At 36.3% G+C, this 21,921-nt stretch overlaps 2 protein-coding genes across 4 annotated transcripts in view; both read left to right on the top strand.

Moving 5' to 3' along the window:
- Nucleotides 1–21,921, top strand: part of LOC113931573 (melanoma-associated antigen B18-like) — a 142,752-nt gene that overhangs the window by 59,599 nt on the left and 61,232 nt on the right. The gene's annotated exons all lie outside the window — the stretch shown is intronic.
- On the top strand, nt 9,659–9,958 carry LOC113930334 (U6 snRNA-associated Sm-like protein LSm3). Its single transcript, XM_035725456.1, has one exon. It carries the CDS (start codon nt 9,659–9,661, stop codon nt 9,956–9,958), a length of 300 nt encoding a protein of 99 aa, XP_035581349.1.

Genomic DNA, 21,921 nt, shown 5'->3' with positions numbered 1-21,921 from the left:
TGTTGCGTTGTATGAACTCTTTATGTATTTTGGATATTAAGCCCTTACCAGATAAATCACTTGCAAATATCTTTTTCCATTCAGTAGGTTGCCTTTTTGTTTTGGTGGTGTCCTTTGCTGTGTAAAAGGTTTTACTTATAGTCCCAATAGTTTATATAATAATAATAATAATTATTATTATTATTTAAAGATTTTATTTATTTTACAAAGAGAGAGCAAGCATAAGCAGGGGGAGTGGCAGGGAGAGGGAGAAGCAGGCTCCCCACTGAGCAGAGGGCCCAACATGAGGCTTGATCCCAGGACCCAGGGATCATGACCTGAGCCGAAGGCAGACACTTAACTGAGCCACCCAGGTGGGCCCCCCATCTCTGCCAATGGTTTATTACTTTTTTTTGGTTTCTCTTGCCTGAGGAGACAAGTCTAGAAAAATGTTGCAAAGAGTGGTGTCAAAGAGATTACTGCCTATGTTTTTTTCGAGGAGTTTTATGGTTTGAGGTCACATTTAGGTGTTTGATCCATTTTGAGTTTATTTGTGTGGATGGTATAAAAAAGTTGTCCAGTTTCATTCTTTTACATGTAACTGTCCAGTTTTTCCAGCACCATTTATTGTAGAGACTATCTTTTCACCATTGTATATTGCCTTCTTTGTAATAGATTAATTGACCATATTAGGGCGGGTTTTTTTTCTGAGTTTTCTAGTCTGTTTTATTGATCTATGTGTCTATTTTTGTGCCAGTTGAATAGTAGAATTTTCATAGTACATAGTTGTCTTTATATTTGTTTTGCTAAGTTGACTCTTGATATGCCAGAGATTTTCTTAGGTGCTAGATCTAGATAAAGCCAAACAGGTGATTTAAAATGAAAATAAGTCAGGGGTGCCTGCGTAGCTCAGTCAGTTGAGTGGCTGATGCTTGATTTTGGCTCAGGTCATGATCTTAGGGTCCTGGGATTGAGTCCCGCACCGGGCTTCACTCTCAGTGGAGAGGAGTCTGCTTGAGGATTTTCTCTCCCTCTCCCTCTGCCCCTCCCTCCACTCGCACACACACTGTCTCTCTAAATAAGTAAATTTTAAAATCTTAAAAAAAAAATAAGATGAAAATAAGTAAGTCTACCAACTTACTGATTTTTCTCCATGATGTTAAATACTGTCTTTCATCTTTATAATGTTCTATAAACTGATCCTCAGGATGCTTTTCCTTTGCTACTATCACCTGTAACTTGCTGTGCACCTTTTTCCTCAAATATTACTATGCCAACAAGGCCTGTGTGAAACATTAGACAGTCTGAAAAACCACAAGAGGTTTAATTAAGCCCTTATATATTTCATTCCTGTTAATGCTGATTGACATACTTGACTCTTGACTTCTGCATTATTGACTTGGACTCTAAATTTTAAACTATAAATTAATGTAAAAGTTCTCAAGAGAGGCTATACACTGGAATCCCAAGAAACACATTTGCCTCAATTGCTCCCTGACATACAAAAGAGAAGATCCAGGGATGGGGCCATGGTATAAAGCATACTAAGTGTATAAAGTGTACTAAGGGCACTCATGGCTGAAAGCTGGCTCTAGACCTCTATTTTTTATCCCCTTTCCTCTTTTCTCTTCCTATCCTCTGACATTTGACCTTTAACTTTAGATGTAGACCTTGTGTCCAGCATTTGTGAGTTTAGATGGGTAAACCATGTACTTCTTTGGGCCTTAGTTAAATTATTTAATTAACTTATTTTGGTTTTACTTTCTTTTCCCTATGGCCCACATCTGTATGTTCTCCCAATGCCTAGTTCTCTGTCCTTGAAATAAAACAGTGCTTTCATTCATCAGGGTATCTTGCTGCATTTCAAATATAATCATTCCTTTGATGGTCTATGATCTCAAAATTAGGCAAGCAAAGAAAAGCCTGATATTTGTACTGACAATTTGTTATTACTTTAACTTTTACTATTTGTAATTAAGGAATTCTATAAATATGCCAGAATCTCTCAAACAGTATCTTAAAAATTAAATTCTAACTATCAATCCTTGGAGCTAGTGGGCATGACAATGTTGCTAACTCATGCTAGGTGTCATTTAAACATATGAAGGAATTGTAGTTTCAGGTGGAAGTTTTAAGTCAGAATGCTTGGGGCCGGCAAAGAAACTACTGTGCTATTCAGGTGTGACCCTAACACCTTTAAATCCCAAGCCCTTGCTCAGATTATGGAATCATTGTTCCAAAGGCATAAAGGCATTCAATATTAAAAGCATTAATATTTTATTTTTTGCCTCCCAGCTAAAACGTTTCTCCTACCCCTGTGCATCATAAAGTCATGCTGATAAAGGGTGGACAGGTGTAAGCATATTATTCGGTTCACTTATTCGTAGTTAATTACCTTTATGGTTCAAATACCAAGTGATAATAGGAAAGCTTGATAAATAGCTCTCCATTAAAATGCTTGGATTATTATAAAAAATGACTTGCTTTTCTGCCAGCCAATTCTCAGCATATTATTTACCTCATAGTATGTTGTCTCCAAAGCAAGACATATATATTTTTCCCCTACTCAGAGGGATATTTCATAATAGCCTCAAGCTAGTTAGGATATGCCATTAAAATATCTGATACAATATGCACTTTAACTTGTAATTTACTTTTGTTTTTTTTAAGAAAGTTAAGATTAAATTTCTACATGCATTTTAATTTGAATCTTGTATTATAAAAGCATAGAAAACATTTCTGTCCAGTAAAATTTATTAATGTTGCTAAAAAATGATTTTAGGATTTGGGAGTGCTGCTATCTTTGTGCGGTAAATGCATTTTTAAAATGGTCATAATGGTTTCTATGTGAATGAAATTACGGTTAATCATTGTGTAAACATTTCAAGAATTAGAATGGTGTGCTTTTAGAAAGGATGCTAATCAATTTCGGAGAATTCTGAAGGACAAGCAATGAGGAATCTTGTGGTATGCAGAATAAGGTGACCGCCCCCCCCCCACACTCCCCCCACCCCCCCACTCCCCCACACTCCCCCACACTCCCAATATATCTATGACCTGATCCCCAGAACCTGTCAGTATGTTAGATTACAAGGCAGGAAGGAATTAAGGTTGTTAATCAGCTGACCTTAAGGAGAGTAGCCTCTATTGTCCAGGTGGGCGCAATGTAATCACCAGGGTCTTTGTAAGTGGAAGAGGGAGGCAGAAGAGTTAGAGTGAGGGCTGCGGCTGTGTGGAAAAAGGATCAGGGAGGGGCAGCACTGCTGGCTTGGAAAACAGAGGAAGGGGAACACAGGCCAAGAAATAGGGGTTGTGGGGCGACTGGGTGGCTCAGTCGTTAAGCATCTGCCTTCGGCTCAGGTCATGATCCCAGGGTCCTGGGATGGAGCCCCGCATCGGGCTCCTTGCTCAGCGGGAAGCCCGCTTCTCCCTCTCCCACTCCCCCTGCTTGTGTTCCCTCTCTCTATGTCTTAGTCAAATAAATAAATAAAGTCTTTAAAAAAAAAAAAAGGGTTGCCTCTAAAAGTTGGAAAAAGGAAACATAGTCTCCTCTCGAGCCTCCAGAAGGAACATAGATCTGCTGAAACCTTAATTTTAGCTCACTGAGCCCAGTGTCGGGCTTATGACTACAGAACTAGGTTTCTTTTGTTTTTGAGCCAACAAGTTTGTGATAATTTGTTCCAGTGGCAATAGAAAACTAATGCAGGTCTGCTTTTCTTTAAAAAGATAACATTTTCCTTTTTGTTACTACTAACTTGGACATACATCTAAGAAACTGCATTTTAAGATGATGAGCAGAAGACAACCTTGGTCGTTATATGAGTAATAGCTACTGGAATAGGGTATAGCTCTTTGGGAGGAGCGGCGTAAGCTATATTCTACAAGTGTTTTTAAAAAGCATCAGAGACTTCCACTTATGGTTAATATATAAAAACTCAATTATTGCCATTTTAACAATATTAGCAAGCTAAATATATTAGACATGCAAAATTCTTAAGCATGTAGGAGAGCTGAGGATGCAAATAAATCCAAATAGACTAAATTCTAGAAAGCTTCAAGTTCTTAGAAGGGAAGAGGTACACATTTGCTTTTCACTCCAATGGAGCAGTGGTAGGAGAATACATCTGCCACAGATGGAATTAAGGAAAAACCAGCCAGGTATTGAACAAACTTTAATGGCAGTGAATGGGATCACGTGATGGATTAGGATCCTGCTGAGCTCGAGCCCGAGTGTATCTGCCCTGACCTGCCACACCGTTTCTACTGTCTTCCACTAAATGCTCAGGAGTAGCGCAAGCCAGGACAGTTGAGAAAGATGATCCACGAGGTGAGTGGGGCCAGGCAGCAGCCACCTGAAGGCCAAGCTTAGAGCTGGAGAAATGAGTGAATTCGCTCCAAGGCCATAGCGAATCTTTAGCAAGTCAAGTGCTACCAACCTCTGTGAGGGCAAGCACTGGTTAAAAATTCCCTTAAGGCACTGTAGGCCTTTCAGGGCAAATCAGGGGCTGAAGGCTGAGGGCCCAGCAGGAGAGATGAGGGAACTCCCAGTGAGTGCATTGCAGGAAGTCCCTGGAGACTGGCAAAGGGCAGCAGGTCTGAGAGAGAATCTGATGTGCAGAAAGGTTCTCGTGAGTACGGTGAGCAAAGAGAAATTTACAAAGGACTAAACATCGAGCAACAGAGCCACAAAGCAGAAGAGCCATCTCGCCCAGTTTGGAAAGATGGTAGCCCATAGTCCTACCAATGCTCAGATCACAAATGTTGCTGAAGAAAATGCCCCTTCCTTGATGCAAAATATTGAAAGCCCATGATGCTTCACATCAGAGAGACACATAATGTCGGTTTGCCCCATTACTGGGGTTGCTAGGCTGGTAACAATTAAGTTGGGAGTTCTCTACATTTATCTTCGGTAAAGATACCCTTTTCTTTTGCAGTTATACATAGTCAGTGGGGTGACACTTTTCAAGGTAGTGAATATGGAAGTCCCCCAGAACTTGCCCTCATTGGTTTGAGCATACATCGATATCCCTGCCTAAAGCAGTGATCACTTTATTTATTGCTGATTGTGACTTTGGAATTGTTTTATTCCACATATATTTTTAGCTATCATTCCTCTATAAAGAAGAACTTTATCTTCCCTTATCATTCCATCTTTTTGAGTACTACTATGGCCTTAATGGATTCACCCCTCCACCCCCACCGTCCCACCAATTGTTTTCCAGCCTTCACTGTCACTAGCCTTTTTGATGCTCAGTTGAACGGAATTCTGTCATTGGGAGCCCATTCAAGCTGATAGCTATTCCCATTGCTATTGGAGCAAGTCTTTGGCAAGAAGGTCCAAGCTTTTACTTCCTTCCATATCCAGACCTAGAATCAATCTTTTATTCAAGGAGCCGTGACCGTTTTAAAGAGTAGTGGTATTTCAAAACAGGTATATGGGTGTTAAATGTTGTGACCATAAGCTGTCCTCTGGAAGGTTGCCTCCTGCTTGTCTAGTGATTCTAGACCAGCTCTGGCTTTGGGGAATGAGGAAACTTCTCTTGCTGTCAAGGGGGCTGAATTATACCTGTCACCAGTGAGGTCTGAAACCCAGCCCTGGGAAGGAGCTCCCTTCCAAGTTGTCTTTGCTTGGTACTCTCCTTCAGCCAAAGAGCACCGTAGAGAGTTTTGGTATATTTTATAGTCATTCCTGTATCCCAGATTATTAATTATTTTGGATTAAACATCCCCCTCTTTAGCCCACACTGTGATTTCTATCTCCTGATTGGGCCCAGACTGATCCAGGGGTGCTCACTGCTCTGAGTGCGGTTATTTCTAGGTTCTTTCAGTAGACAGAGATGGAATTATTACATGAGGAATTCACATTGATGTTCCTAATTCATATATACCCCCAACAGGCTGTTCCTTATTTTCCCCCATTTAATAGTTTTATCTCCCTTTTTCCACAGGGAAAACATCCATATATTTATCAGTTGCAGTACCCTATGATAAACACAATGTAGTTTAGAATCACTATACCAGTACCACTACCAGCAGCAAACTTACTGTGTAAAATTCAATATTTCTTTGTAGATTTTTGTATCCGAAAATGTATCCATGAAGTATTTAGTTTTAGTCCTGGGTAAAAAAAAATAATTTATTATTTTTTCTGTGTGGTCCTATAATCAACCTCATATAGCCTTAGGTTCATCTATCCATGTTTTCAATGTTAGGGTTTGTTTAATACTCTTTTTGGTCTTTTTGAAATGTAAAATATTCATTGATGTAAAGTGGATGCTGTATTTTAAAGACTTTCTAAGTCTTTCCTCCATGAGACCATCTGCTATGTTGTCAGAGAGGCACTATGACTGCATCCCTAATAGCTCCTTTATTCCCCCAAACATAAATATAATTTTCTACTTTTTAATATTCTCCTCCCTGGGAAGCAAAATATCCAACTTTGTTCAAATCAAAGTTAAACTCTGAGTAAATAAGCTCTACCTGAGAGCCTGAGGTATTCTCCAAATAGTATGTGTTTAAAAACCTATTATTTGTGAAGTAGTTTCTGTAACATAGAAGGTTTTTCAAATATCTTTGTGTCTTCTACAATATTCAGAATTACTGAGATTCCAAGTGATTGTCGGTACATGAAATATTGGCATATCCCAATAAAATGTTAAAGTGACTTGTAAGGGGATTATGATTCTTATTAGGATTATGGTCAAAATCGTGTACAAAGGATTATCTGAAAACCTAGAAAATAATTATTTTAAGAATCACATGGATTAGTTGCTACATATTATAATAAACTGTTGAAATCAGCTAAGTACTACACACACATACACACACACATTTATATAGTAGAGTTTGTCATTTTAGTTGGTGTACATATGTAGTATAAAACATTTTTAACCCTATAAGTATTTTATATATGTCCAAAAATGAGATTAAATAAAAAGGATAAAAATGCCAACCCCAAAATGACTATAAATAGGAACAAATAAATGTAATTTTATATCAAACTGATAACAGTAAATTAAGAAAATTAACTTCCATATAAATGGCTCTTAAATTTGATATAAACATGACATAAAATCCACTAGTCCATATTTTTTATAAAAATGATGAAACTTTATTTGTTTGGAATGAGCGTGTCTGCTCACAAATGAGAATACATTCATACCACTGCATCCATTCATTCTGAAGTAGGACATACATTTGCTGATTTTTCTTAGTGCTAATTTGCAGGATTGGTGAGAGATAAATCCAGAATTGTGTATTTATGGTATGTAATAACTTTCCAGAACTGTGTGTCGTAAAGGAAATAAGAAAAAAAAAGTCATTTTGATGTATGTCTAATCAGGCAAAGAATACAAGTCTACTGGAGGAAGGATAATTGAACAAATTGGATTAATTACACTCATAACGTCTTCAAAATATTATGAGAAGCTCGATTTTTAAGTGTACAAATAATATACATTGTTGATAAACTTCTCAAATTCAGTTCTTTTATTCACTTCTATGTATGCCAGACCATTATTTTATAAAATATAATTTCTAATTATTGGTCAGGTAATTTTTAAATGTAATTATGTAATATTTTGTACATACTACCAAATACATTTGGTCCATATTATGTACTTTATGTATACATAATAATAAAGCATGATAATAAATAAGTACCCAGGAACACATCATCCAACGTAAGAACTAGAGGACAGCATCTTCTTCTAGTTGTGGGCCCATTTTGTATATTCATCCTGCCTTCTCAGAGGTGACTACTGTTCTCAATGCTTAATTTATTATTCTCTTGCCTTTAAAAATATTATCGTAATAGAATGTTCATTAATACCTTTACCTTTCTCCCAATTAAGAAAAAAACCTAGAATACTTTAGTATTATCAAATGATCTTTTGACTTTATTGGGTATTTTAATTTTGTATATTTTAAAATCAGACATTATTACTTTTGTGCAGTTTCTTTTCATTCCTTCAGGAATCTCTGCCTTTCAGAGATTTTCTTCTAATGAGCAACATTTAGTATTTTCTTGAGACCGAGTCTGCTGAGAGCAAATTCTGATTTTAGCTTTGTTTTGTTTCTTTGTGCCCCCAAACTGTTCTTATTTACACTTAATTATGGAAAAATGTCTTCCCTGGATATGGATATAGAATTTAATTTACTTTTTAAAAAAGTAAACTGATCACATCATTTTATTGTCTTCTGAATTCCATTGCGATTTAAAGTCTGTTTCCCTTTTGAGGGTTATCTTACTTTTATTAGATCATTATGAATTTTTCTGTTTTTTTTTTCTGTTTCACTATGTGTCTAATGAGTGTGTGTGCATGCACATGCATTTCATCCTGATGGAGATTTGTTGGGTGAATCCGTGGCGTGTTATCTGTCATTAGTTTGGTAACTGTTTTAACCATAATCTCTTCAAATAGTGCCTCTTCCCCATTATTTCTCTCCTCTCTTTCTAACTGATACTAACAATATATTATAGCTTCTTACTGTGTCATCTATGACTTTTATCCTCTGTTTTGTTGTTTTGGATTTTTGTGTCGTAGTGTTTTATTCTGAGTGATTTTCTGACTTACGTTCACTTAACTAATTCTCTTTGTAAATGTTCTCTGACTTGCTTCCAGTTCAGTAATTTTCTCTTAAACTGTGTTAATCTGTTGTCACACACATTCATTGAATTCTTGGTTTTAATTCTTTTTCTCTTCCAGTGAGTCTGTTTTGTTTTCATATATGCTGTGTCACGTTTATAGTTATTTGTTTCCTACATATATTTTCAAGCCTTTCTTATATTAAAGAAAGGATAGTTATTTTATACCCTGATAATTCCAGTAGCTCTCAGATTTATGTGATCTGTGTGTTCTGCTCTCTACTACTTCTCTATCCCCACAAGGCCACAAAAACTAGTTCAGTTTTATAGCTATTGCTTTCTAAGAAGCAGATGCCCGAGAGGGAAAAAAATTAATTTCAATGCTGAACTTCTCTTGATTCTTGCAACCTCCTCTACCTCTTGGTCTCGTAATTTCTTATTCTATTATGAGCTGTTTGATGCACTGAGGAATTTATTTTTAAAAGTTCATCCAATTCTTTTAATTGTCCTCAACAGGAAAGTTGGTAATAATGCTCCAGCTCTCTTGTCCAGAAGTAGAAGTCACCAAATGGCCTCATTCCTTTACCTTTTAAGAATAGTTTTGTCATATTTGTTTCTATCCCTAAAAATATGATGTTTAGTTTCACATATTTTGGGTCCTTATAAAAATACTATTGTGTAATATAATTCTCTGACCTAATATTTTTACTCTGTTATAATCTATTCTCTTTATTGGTATATTGATTATCCATCTAAAGATACTTTGAAATTCCTGCATGATTAGGAAGAAGCAATAAAATTTCATAAATATCAAACTATTTAAGGTTCACGAGATAAGCTTTTTCTATACCATTTATTTTTAGAAACAATAAAGCTTTTATAATAGGAAATTTATGGTATATATGGTGCTAGAATATCACATTGTGCATGCTCCCCTATTCCTAAAAAGTAAAGCAAAACCATTCTCGACTACAATATGATTAACACTGATATTAAATGTAGTTGTTTTCCGATTTGTAGTTGCACTGACTCAGATACAAAAATGTAAATTTCAAAGTACATTTTTTTGGGAAAGGGAGCATGGTTTGAAACATGGCAGATGACAAGGACCAGCAACAAACTACCAACACTGTAGAAGAGCCCCTGGATCTCATCAGGCTCAGCTTGGATGAGTGTATTTATGTGAAAATGAGAAATGACAGAGAGCTTCAGGGCAGATTACATGCTTATGAACAGCATTTAAATAAGATATTGGGAGATGTGGAGGAAACTGTGTCTCCTACAGAGATTGATGAGGAAAAGATATATAAATCAACAAAACAGAATATTCCGATACCTTTTGTCCAGGGAGATGGTGTTGTACTAGTTACCCCTCCATTAAGAGTTAGCTGAAACAAAGAATTTATCGTGTATAGAATATAGATTTTGTATGATTGCCTCTTTAAATGTAGAAGACATTCAAAAGAGAAACCTGTGTAAATTTTAATATTAAGAAATGGCCAAGGATTCTTCCACTTCTGAAATGAGGTGACTTGCAGATAACTCAAAAATTCTTAAGCTAAAGGGCATTTTAATTTTTTTCCAACCCTTTCAATAAATGTGATCACCAAGATGCAGAGCTCTTTTTTCAGGTATTGATTTGCTCTGTTGTTTTCTCGGACAATTTCTGATTTTTTTTTCCTTTAAATTTGATGTTTCCTTTTTTGATTGAATTTAAAAAATATATTTCTTTAGGGGCACCTGGCTGGCTCAGTTGGTGGAGCATGCAACTCCTGATCTCAGATGTGAGTTCGAGCCCACATTTGGTGTAGAAACTACTTAAAAATAAAATCTTTTAAAAAACAAATAAAATAAAATACATTTCTTTAATACAATTCACTTTGCTCATTAGTTCTTATTTCTTGTAATTGGGAGGGGGGAGTGTAATATTCCCGCTAGCAATTATCTGTGTAAAGCTCTGTGCTTACTTGTGAACCTCAACTTGGACTTCTTTGCCTAAAGGCAACTTTGAGAATTGAGAAAAGCAGATTATTTCTAGAAATTCTAAGGAGCAATATACTGAGGAGATGGTAGGAAATATATTTCATGGACCACCTTAAACTAGAGGTGACCAAGTAAAAAAAAAATTGTAGGAATGATGTATGACCGCTTCTCAATCATTGAACTTGGTCTCCTCCTGCTTAATCTCACTGGTTCTGCCCTGTAAGAATACCAGGTAAATTTCGATCAAGGAATTACTTTCTTTTGCTTAAAATTCTTGTCCTCACCTCTAACTTATCTTGATTTCTGCTTTTACATTTTAATTCCCTTATACTTACATGTGAGCCTCTTTTAAGGTTACTGTGGTCTCTGTTGTTTCCCAAGGTCATATCTGAGACAGTGGGAAGCTTATTATGGCAACAGGGGTGACCAGTCTGAGATTTGTTCCACAGTGGCTTCCCAGTGAAAAGCCTTGTGCCACTTCGTCTTTGGATCTTGACTTCCATAAAAGCTACAACTGCTCCTGCATAGCACTGGGACATGGGGCAGTACCCACTTTGGATATTCCTGATCCCTGCCATGATTTCTGGTTTAGAGGCCATCCTTATGCCAATCTTTGGTTCCCTGCTATCGACTAACCTTCACAGCACCTGTGTACTCAAATGGGGCATGTGGAAAGTTTTCTACAAACAGGTGACATTCTCTGCTTGAGGGCACCATTTCCCCTTTCCAAATCAATCCAATCTTGACCTTAGAAATGGAACCTTGTATAGTCTCAGAGTTCAATTTTGGAAATTAGTCACAGGCCCCCACTGGCTTAGGTTCCATCTTCAACCTAGCTGGGGTTTCTACTTTACTCTCTCAAGTGCTTGGCTCTTGAAAAATGAAAACCTGGTTTTCAGAACTCTTATTTCTAAAAATTGGCTTTGTGAAACTCTTTTAGATTTCAAGAGGTGAACAATGACACTTTCTTGCACTCTCTAGGTATAACATAGGACTCCTTGAGGAATGGAGCACTCTGGCAACATAAGAAAATATTCAAAGAAAAGCACATTAATAGATTTTGAAATATTATCTTGGCATAGATATTATGACTTAAAAAATGTTTTTTAAACTGAACTTTCCTTAAAGCTCTTAAAGTAAAGATATAATGACAGACAATGTAATAAAATTAGAGCATTAATTTACAGGGGCGTCTGGGTGGCTCAGTCGTTAAGCATCTGCCTTCGGCTCAGGTCATGGTCCCACGGTCCTGGGATGGAGCCCCGCATTGGGCTCCCTGCTCAGCGGGAAGACTGCTTCTCCCTCTCCCACTCCCCCTGCTTGTGTTCCCTCTCTCACTATGTCTCTCTCTGTTAAATAAATAAATATATATATTTTTTAAAAAGAGCATTAATTTACATGTATTTTCATCCTTATATTCTTAAGTTGTTTGTTTAGTTTCATAGTTCTGGAGGCTAGGAAGTCTAAGATCAGGGTCCCAGTATGGCCAAGTTCTGGTGAGAGCCCTCTTTCTGGTTCGAAGATGGTCATCTTCTTGCTAGGTCCTCTCATACGGTAGAAAAGAGAGAGAAAGAGAGAGGAGGCAAGCTTTCTTCTGTCTCATAAGGACACTGCTGTCATCCTGAGGGTTCTACCTTCATGACCTAATTACCTCTTGAAGATCCCGTGTCCAAATACACTGGGGATAAGGGTTTCAACATAGATTTTGGGGATGACATAAACATTTAGTCTACAGTATTTACTTAGTTTAGTTTTAAAGACATAGTATATCAGTTACTTAATTTTGAAGTCAAAACCCCTGCACGGCCTGGATTTACTTTTGTATTGGTAATTACTTCCTCTACCATATTGAATTAGTCAAAGGAAAACATGTTCCAATTCAGTTAGTGAGACTTCCTCATTAGTTGTCCTGATGTTGCTTTAGCATTTACTTACCTTGGCTATACATCATTTTTTAAAGCCACCAAGTAGCATTAAGGAACCTTGTGTAGGGTACAGAGCATAGAAAGTTATTTAATACTTGTGCCTCCGTTTTATAATTTGCAAACTGTGAAATTAACAACACAATCAATCCAGAATTCTTTTGAAGATTAAATGAGATGATTTAAGTATCAAGGACATAGTACAGTAGGTGTTTGATTTGTTAATGATTCTTACCCTAGTTTAAAATTTTCTAATCAGTATTTTTTTCTTTATATTTGCTGATTAGATCTAATAGTTTTTTGGTGGACTCTTTAGAATTTTCTTTGTATAACATCATGCCATCTGCAAACAGAGTCAATTTTATTTCCTCCTTTGCAGTTCTGATGACTTTTATTTCTTTTTCTTGAGTGAATGCTCTGGCTAGGACTTTCAGTATTTTGTTTAATATGAAGAGTGAGGGTGGGCACTGTTGTCTTGTTCTTGACCTTAGAGGAACAACTTTCTTTATTTTTTAAAAAGGATTTATTTATTTATTTGAGACAGAGCAGGGGCAGGGGCAGAGGGAGGGGGAGAGAGAGAATCTCAAGCAAGCAGACTCCCCACTGAGTGCAGAGCCCAACACAGGGCTTGATCTCAAGACCCTGAGATCATGACCTGAGCTGAAAACGAAGAGCCAGGTGTTTAACCAACTGAGCCATGCAGGCTCCCTGAGAGGAACAGCTTTCAACCTTCCATCAGCAAGTATGATGTTAGCTGTGGACGTATCATATATGGCCTTTGTCATATTGAGGTATGTTCCTTCTATACCTAATTTGTTAAGAGTTTTTATCATGAACTGTTGTTAAATTTTGTTAAATGCTTTTTCTGCATCTATTGAGATAATCATGTGGGGGGTTTTAAATTCTATTAATGTGATGTCTTACATTTATTGATTTGTATGTGTTGAACTATCCTTTTATGCGAGGGATAAATTCCAGTTGCTCATGGTGAATGATCCTTTTAATGTGCTGTTGAATTCAATTTGCTAGGATTTTATTGAGAATTTTTGCATCTATATTCACCAGGGATCTTGGCCTGTAGTTCTCTTTTCTTGTAGTGTCCTTTTCTGGCTTTGGTGTCAAGGTAATGCTGACCACATAAAATGAGTTTGGGAGTGTTACCTACTCTTCAGTTTTTTGGAAGAGTTTGAGAAAGACTGGCATTAATTCTTTTAAATATTTGCTAAAATTCACCACCATCGAAGCCATGTGGTCCTGGGCTTTCCTTTGTAGGGAGATTTTTTGATTACTGATTCAATCTCCTTACTGGTAATTGGGCTGCTCAGATTATCTCTTTTTTCTGTCTTGGTAGGTTGTATGTTTCTGAGAGTTTTTCCATTTTTTCCAGGCTGTCTAGTTTTTTGGTGTATGGTTGTTCCATTCAGTGTTTTTCTAGCTTGCCTAAGGAAAATTACAATTCTAATTCCCATTTTTCTCATTGACTGTGGGATTCTTCTCTTCTTATTCTTTTTTTTTTAAGATTTCATTTCATTTATTTGAGACAGAGAGAGAGAGATCACAAGCAGGGGGGAAGGGTAGAGGGAGAAGCAGACTCCCCACTGAGCACGGAGCCTGATGTGGAACTTGATCCCAGGACCCTGGCATCATGACCTGAGCCGAAGGCAGACACTTAACTGACTGAGCCACCCTGGCACCCCTCTCTTCTTATTATAAGGAAAATTATAAAGCTCCCTTTTGTTTTGTTTCTGAATCCTCATAAAATATGTTGGTCTAGGTTTCAGGTTTAGTATGTATTCAGTTGGTCTGTAAGTCGTTTTCTTAAAGCACAATTCCTTTTTTTTTTTAAAGATTTTTTTTTTTTAATTTGTCTATTTGACAGAGAGAGAGATAGAGCATGAACACAAGCAGGGGGAGTGGGAGAGGGAGAAGCAGGCTTCCTGCCGAGCAGGGTGCCTGATGCGGGGCTCGATCCCAGGACTCTGGGATCACGACCTGAGCCGAAGGCTTAATGACTGAGCCACCCAGGCACCCCTTAAAGCACAATTTCAAACAAAAATGACTTTACTCTCTGCAACAATAGATAACTGGCTTCTTATATTTTTAGGTGGTTTAAATACAAAAAAAAGATTTTGTCTTAAGAGATATATTTGTTGAAAGTAAGAATTACATAAAGAAAAACTATATCCAAAGTCACAGGACACATGTTTCCAAATACATAAAGTATTAAACCGGTCATTCAGGTATCCACTCTGACTTGGTAAGAAATATTACTCACCTAACCTTCATGCTTTTCCTAAAAATGGACAAATGTGTAATATTTGCATATATTTATAGGCAAATATGCCATTATCTACCCAATAGGACAGTTTCTATTAGTAGTTTCTATTAGGCAACCCAGGTAGTGGTATCTGAGCTGAATAAGTCAAAATCCCATGGATAGCTGGAGTGAGCACAGATCCTCCAGATACCAGCTTCTAAGTAGAGAAGTGTCAAACAACACAAACTCCCACAGATCTACATAATTTTTCCAATTTACCTGAAATCCTTCCAACTTAGCACTCTTCTCCAATTTAAGTAATTTTCTCATAACTCTTTTAAAATTGCAATGTCTAATTCAGAGGGATAACACATTATGACATTGTCTGCCATTAACCTACTTTCTCTGATTAGTTTTGGACTAATTCCCAGGCCTACCTCCCTCAATGTCTCATCCAATAAAACTGAAAATTGGCCAAGGAATCTGTATATTGTAACAAGCATCCCTATTGAGCCTCTGGCTGTTGGTCTTGAAAAATATTTTTAGAAATGCTGCTTGGGAAATTAGGGCTGCTGCAAAAAGTTAATAAACAGCTGGGGGAGACTTCAAATAGCAAAGTGATTACAAGATAGGCAGCAAGATCTTTGAGAGCAAGTCATCTATTTTGTAGTTTAAAACCAAGAGTGACCTCTGATGGCATTTCTTTTTACTCTGTGTGGCTATCCTTCAAGATGTCTGAACTCTGAAAATATATATAAAAGTAAAAAAAATCACTATAAAGTACAGCATATTAAGGCAAATTATAAAAATATGATTTAATTAAAATGTTTATACCCATATTTAAATTTTTCTTTGCATCTTCATTCATTTTAATCATTAGTGCAACTATGAAGGGTCAGAGAAATTGCTATAGAAAGTTTTGCGAAAGTTGAAAACTCAGTTTTGTCAACCTAGATTTGGTACCCCCTCTGTAGCATTCAGCTCTTCTTCAAAACCCTTACTTATGAAGACCAGTTTAGGATCTGTTTTTAATTCTTCGTTGTTATAGGTCTAAGGGAGCAGCCATTGAGTCTACTGTTTTCATCACCATATCACTGGAACATATCATGGAAGAACCCCAACCTCAATGGAAAGAAAATCACATGCTAGTGTAGGTTGGTAGCTCATTATGAAATACATGTGTCTCTCAGTGAAATAAAAACAGTCCATTGTAATTTTGAAACTGAAACTGGAAATCATCATTTATGATCTTTTATTTTAGTTTTTAACAGTTAGATGGGAAGACCTTAGATAATGAAGAATAATTTCCTACTTCGTAATGGTCCTAGCAACTAGAGCGTATTTGCCCTTAATGGGGCTAATCTGTCTTTTCAGATAGTCATTTGATAAGAATGGCTTATACCATTATATTTTGTTTTAGATATTATTAAAATAATAAAATCTCACATGCAATTTTAATACTTATGATAAAAATGGAAATTAGGCACCTCAGTATGCTCCATTTAGATTGGAATGTGTGATGCATTATTTATTGCACAAATAGGTTTGAGGATACAAAGCCTTGCTTTAGCAACTCCTTACAGGCCTACTATTTAAAACATGCCCCAGGTAGCTGTAAGATTTATGCCACATTTTACTGCCCCTTTATACCGGTTTTTCACACTATCTACAAATATTAAAACTGATATCACTGTGATATGAAATATCTGAGACTAAAAACTAATTTTAGAGACAATTTGTCTTTGTGTTCGTATATTTATAAATGAAAGACGACTATAAAATACATTCAAAACTGGCCGCCACAGGCAGGAAAATCATTACAAAGAACTGTTGTTCAATAAGGTTTCCCAGGGTTCCTTAATTCAATTTCAGTTTGAACCTTTTTGAAGCTAAACAACCGACATTGTTAACCAGGTGTTAGAGTTGGATCTTAATAGCTTTGACTTTGTTTTCTGTGGGATGAAAATGGAAGCTAAGCAATTGTAAAAGGAAACTCGATGATCTCTCCTTATGGGTTTAAAGCAGGGGTGGGCAAATGTGTAATGGCAAAGTCCAGATAGTAGGTATTTTCAGCTCGGTGGACCACATAACTATCTGTCACACTGCTCAACTCTACCATTTGAGCTTGAAATCGGCCACGGACAGCACGTAAACAAATGGGTACGACTATACACCATATTTTCAAAACCAGGCAGAGTGCTGACCCCTGACTCCCAACAGAGAATGCAAACATACACAAGTAAAGGGTTCTCTGTTTCCTATGGAAGCTGAGCCCTGAGCCAGAGGTGCGAATTCCACATCTCACAGCCACTGTGACATCGTCCACTACCATTTCAGCACCCCTTCGTTCACACAAACTCTGTTAAGTGAAAGAAGAGATACCACTTATCTTTCATCTTCTGCTACTTCACGCTTTGAGCACACGGCCTGTGTATCACCAAGATACCTATTTGCTATTAGATAAAATTGAGTAACAAACCATCAAACACAGTCATTTTCAGAGTGAATAACCATTAGTCCAAAATAATAAAAATAAAAAGCTCTATAAATACATGGTATAGTTTATCATAGGAAATGCCATGTTATTATTGTAAAGAAGGCCCATGGATAGACAGTGGTGGAGGACTTTTTCCCTATTTTCAGTGCGAGAGATTTAGGACAAAGATTGTACTCAGGGTTAAGTTTATGAAAGGATTGGCATGAAGTCTAGCTATGTGTTTGATAAGATTCAAGTTGTCTAAGTAAAAACCATTGTTTGTCTTGTTGTACTCCTGAGGGAGATAACAAAATCCAGTTCTGTGATTTGGCCAGTCTCATAAGTATGATGTGTATACATCCTGTGGTAGAAAACCTTTTTAAAAATACCGTGGCAGAGAATGTTTTTTTCTCAACAATATTGGTGTTATTTCTCTTCTTTTGAGACCCATACATTTCGTAGGCCCTTGGCAGTTTTGTAGGGCCATATGGTTGTGTTCTGGCCAATGGAACATGGACAGAAGTGATAGACGTTACTTCCAAGACTGGTTTTTTAAAAGTTCTGCAGAAATTTCCATGCTCTGTTTCTTAGTTTATTTACTGGCTACAGACAGAGAATACATTAGACCTGTCTAAGGCCCAAGAGTGACTGGGACATGGAATCATTAGATTAAAGAGTGTTCTGGATGGAAGTGGGTTTAAGAGTCAAGGTTGTAATGTCTTAAGAGAATTACATGAATGAAAGATAAATAAAAGTTCAAGCATATGATTTTGCTAGTTCTAATTTATCATAACATAAAATACTTATATGTATAAAAATAAGAATTTTAAAAATTTGAATCTTAAAGTTCTCTTTAAAACAAGTTTCAAGTAGCTCAGAAAATAGATACCAATTTCTACTAAATATCCTTTCACATAGAATGTTTACATCTAAACTTTTCAATACTACCCGTACAATCTTGTTTGTAGTAAATGTGTGGTCTTTCGTCAGTCTTTTCTCTTCCTAAGTGCCATTGTATATGATGTGAGGCATACTTGTTGCCTTTTAATAGTTGATATCAGAAATGCAGACATAAATAATTTGCCTTGTGGCATTTTTTAGAATAATGTTTGTCCTTTGCATTCTATGGCAGTTTTGAAAAAAAATAAAATGGACCTAAATAAAATGGATTAACTGATCAATCTTAAATTTAAAAAACAAGTAATATAGTCACATTTTGAAATCTGATTTAAAATTTGTGATAATTAATTGTATTGGTTTTGTATATTTTGCTACAATATAAAGAGGGAAATGAAAAGAATTCAGTAATAAGTTAAATTGTAGATTATTTCTTATGCCATAGATTCCTATTTTATATTTTTAAACTCTACTAAAAGCATGCTTTTTAAAATCTAATATGCTTTAAAAATCATCTGGTATTGATCCTATATATTATGCTTAATAACTAAATTCAAAAATAAATTTCAATAAAAAAGACAAATTACATTGAAAATTCAGGAAAAAATGGCAAGCTCTTATTTTAGCACTCTTGGGTATTCAACTCTGTCATTTTTCTTAGGGTAGGCAGAAGTACTGAGAAGTTTCAGGCAGAAAGCCTGCTGAATAACCAAAATGATAGCACATATGCTTTGGGAGTTTAATGCAATTCAGTGAAATTGCTGATTGAAGAAATTTCTCATGTTATTAGTAAATGAATTTAGAGTTACAAGAGACAAGTTGTAAAAATGGCAAACATTAGTAATTGTCAGATGCTTACAGTGCATTACAGTGTACCTGCATCGTGTAAACAGTAAATCATCACCTTTTAGCATATTAAAACAATTAATAAGAGTTACGAGATTACAGAAAAACATGAAAAAGATTAAAAGAAAAATTATTAAACACAGTGTCGAGTCAGAAAAGTGGCTGTGGGTTACAGAAAAATAACAGAATTATGACATTTAAACCTCTTCCTTAAATTTCAATTCCAGTATAGTTAACATACAGCGTTACATTGGTTTCAGGTGTACAATATAATGATTCAGCGATTCTATGCATTACTCAGTGCTGATTGCGATAAGTGTACTCTCAATCCCCACCACCTGTTTCACCCTTTCCCCCCCACCCACCTTTTCTCTGGTAACCATCCATTTGTTCTCTATGGTTAAGAGACTGTTTTTGTGGTTTGTCTCTCTCTTTCCCTTTGTTCGTTTGTTTTTTTCTTAAATTCCACATATGAGTGAAATCATATGGTATCTGTCTTCCTCTGACTGACTTATTTCATTTAGCATTATACTCTCTAGCTCTGTCCATGTTGTTGCAAATGGCAAGATACCATTCTTTGTGCAGGCTGAATAATATTCCATTGTGTGCGTGTGTGTGTGTGTGTGTGTGTGTACCACATCTTTATACATTCATCTATTGATGAATACTTGGGCTGCTTCCATAGTGTGGCTGTAATACATATTGCTACAGTAAACATAAAGATGCATATATCCCTTCGAATTTAAGCCTATTTTTTGTCTGGGTTTTTGTTAACATAGCGTGGAATCTAAACCTATTTATTATATTATTTTACTTGGTACATTTCCTTTTTTGAGATTTAAGATACTTGTTTTTAATTGTACATATGCAGTCCTATTCAGATTTATGTTTAAATGATTTAATGTTCATTTCTTATCTGTTATGGACTGAATGCTTGTGTCTCCCCACCCAAATTCATATGCTAAAACCCTAACGTGCCTGTATTTGGAGATGGGGTCTTTATGGAAGTAATTAAAGTTAAATGAGGCCATTAGAATGGGGACATGATCCGATAGGAATAGTGTCCTAATAAGAAGAGACACTGGCGAACTCTCTCCCCATGTGCTTACCCCAAGGAAAGGTCATGCGAGGGCACAGTGGGAAGGTGGCCATCTGCTCACCAGGAAGAGGGCTTTCACCAGAAACCAACCAGGCTGGCAACTTGAACTGGGACTTCTAGTCTCCAGAACCATGAGGGAATAAATGTCTTTTGTTTAAGCCACTCAGGGTATGGGATTTCCTTATGGCATCCTGAACAGACTTCTATGCTGTCTTCGAAAAACAAAATTTCATGCCTGAGTCTGAGTCTCCGTTCTCACCACTGGAGTGGATTTATCAGGAAGAGTGCTCTGGTAATATATGCCAAAAGAGAATTTTGTGTGCGTGCTTACACGTTAACATATGATGAATTCTTATGTGTTTATAAGAAATACAGAGTCACAAATATTTTTCTCTCAAAATTTAGTGCTTATAGTATTTAGCATCATGGAAAAGGATAGTGAAAGGATTCAGATTGGTTTCTCTTTGTATGTAGCTTCATATCTCTGCTGAACGCTTGTATGATCTTTTTTTGTCCTTGCAGTCAAAAAAATATATATATGTGTATGTATATATGGGGGAGGGTTAGTAAAATTCCAATAATTTTGAATTTTGCCAGGTACAATTTGTGCACTTTTTCATACTGCATATTTTTATTACTCGGGTTATTTTTGGTTTTGTTTGAGGTCATGTAGATTTCTAAATCTTTCACCACTGCTTCTGCTGGTTACTATTTGTTTGTTTGTTTGTTAGTTTAGGAGCACCAGTCATCAGTTTGTTTGGGTCCATTCTCTCTTCTCACCATCTGTAATACCTCTTGTTGGTATTACTTATGTGTCCATTTCCTCTGTATTTTGGAGGAGTTTCTCATATTTTTTTTATATTTGCACTTGTTCAGTTAGATGGAGACGTCCTCAGGAAAGTTCTTTTCTCTTTATGTTAAAATGCTGGTGGACTCTTCAACAACTTTTATCGATCTGTCCCTGTTTGACCTTGAATATTGTTTTGTCTCTTATTTGTATTGCTACTATTGCCTTCTCTTTCTTATTGTATGTCTATTATAGGATTTTCTCTTCATTTTCAGTCTTTACCACTATTTTATCTTATATGTCCTCATAAATAGAATATAACGGGGTTTTGCTTGTTTTTTTTTTTGTTTTTTTTTTTTTGAGAGAGAGAGAGTGGGCATGGGGGAGGGGCAGAGGGAAAGGGAGGGAGAAAATTTTAAGCAGACTCCATGCCCAGCACGGAACCTGATGTGGGGCTCAATCTCAGGACCCTGAGATCATGGCCTGAGCCAAATTCTAGAGTTGGATGCTTAACTGGCTGAGCCACCCAGGTGCCCCAGGTTTTGCTTGCTTTAAATACCAATCTAAGAATCTATCTTTTAAATAGTCAAATTAGTTTATGCATATTCACAGTAATCACTGATATTTTTGCCATCCTATTTTTTCCTACTTTACATGATTTCTTATTCTTTAGCTTCTTTCCTGCCATTCACTGGTTTGGTCAAGTTTTATTTTTGTCCTGTTTATGTTTCTTTACTTTTTGTACCATTTTACATGAATGCCCTTAAGTTTTAGTGATGATTATTTTATTTTATCTAATGAAATATTTCACTGTGGAAAGATGGTATACAAAAATATCATTAAAAAATACCTAGGCTCCTCCAACCAAGTTCAGAAACAAACCATTACAAATATGCTTCAAGGTCCCTACATACGTTTCCCTTATCATAGCCCTCTTCTAGCCAGAGATAACCTCTTTGCTGATATTGATGTTTATCATCCTATTATTTTCTTTATACTTGAACAGCATATGCATTTATTTAAAATGTTACTTTATTTTGCTGCTTTAAACTTTGGTATTTTATGGTTAGTTTTCCAGCTTTTTTTTT

Source organism: Zalophus californianus, chromosome X (assembly GCF_009762305.2).
Source record: "Zalophus californianus isolate mZalCal1 chromosome X, mZalCal1.pri.v2, whole genome shotgun sequence".
NCBI classification, from domain to species: Eukaryota; Metazoa; Chordata; class Mammalia; order Carnivora; family Otariidae; genus Zalophus; species Zalophus californianus.
Note: the sequence above shows the minus strand (reverse complement) of the source record. Positions and strands in the feature narration are given on the sequence as shown.

Coding starts and splice junctions, on each gene's coding strand:
- LOC113930334 (XM_035725456.1), top strand. CDS start 9,659: ATGGCAGATGACAAGGACCAGCAACAAACTACCAACACTGTAGAAGAG.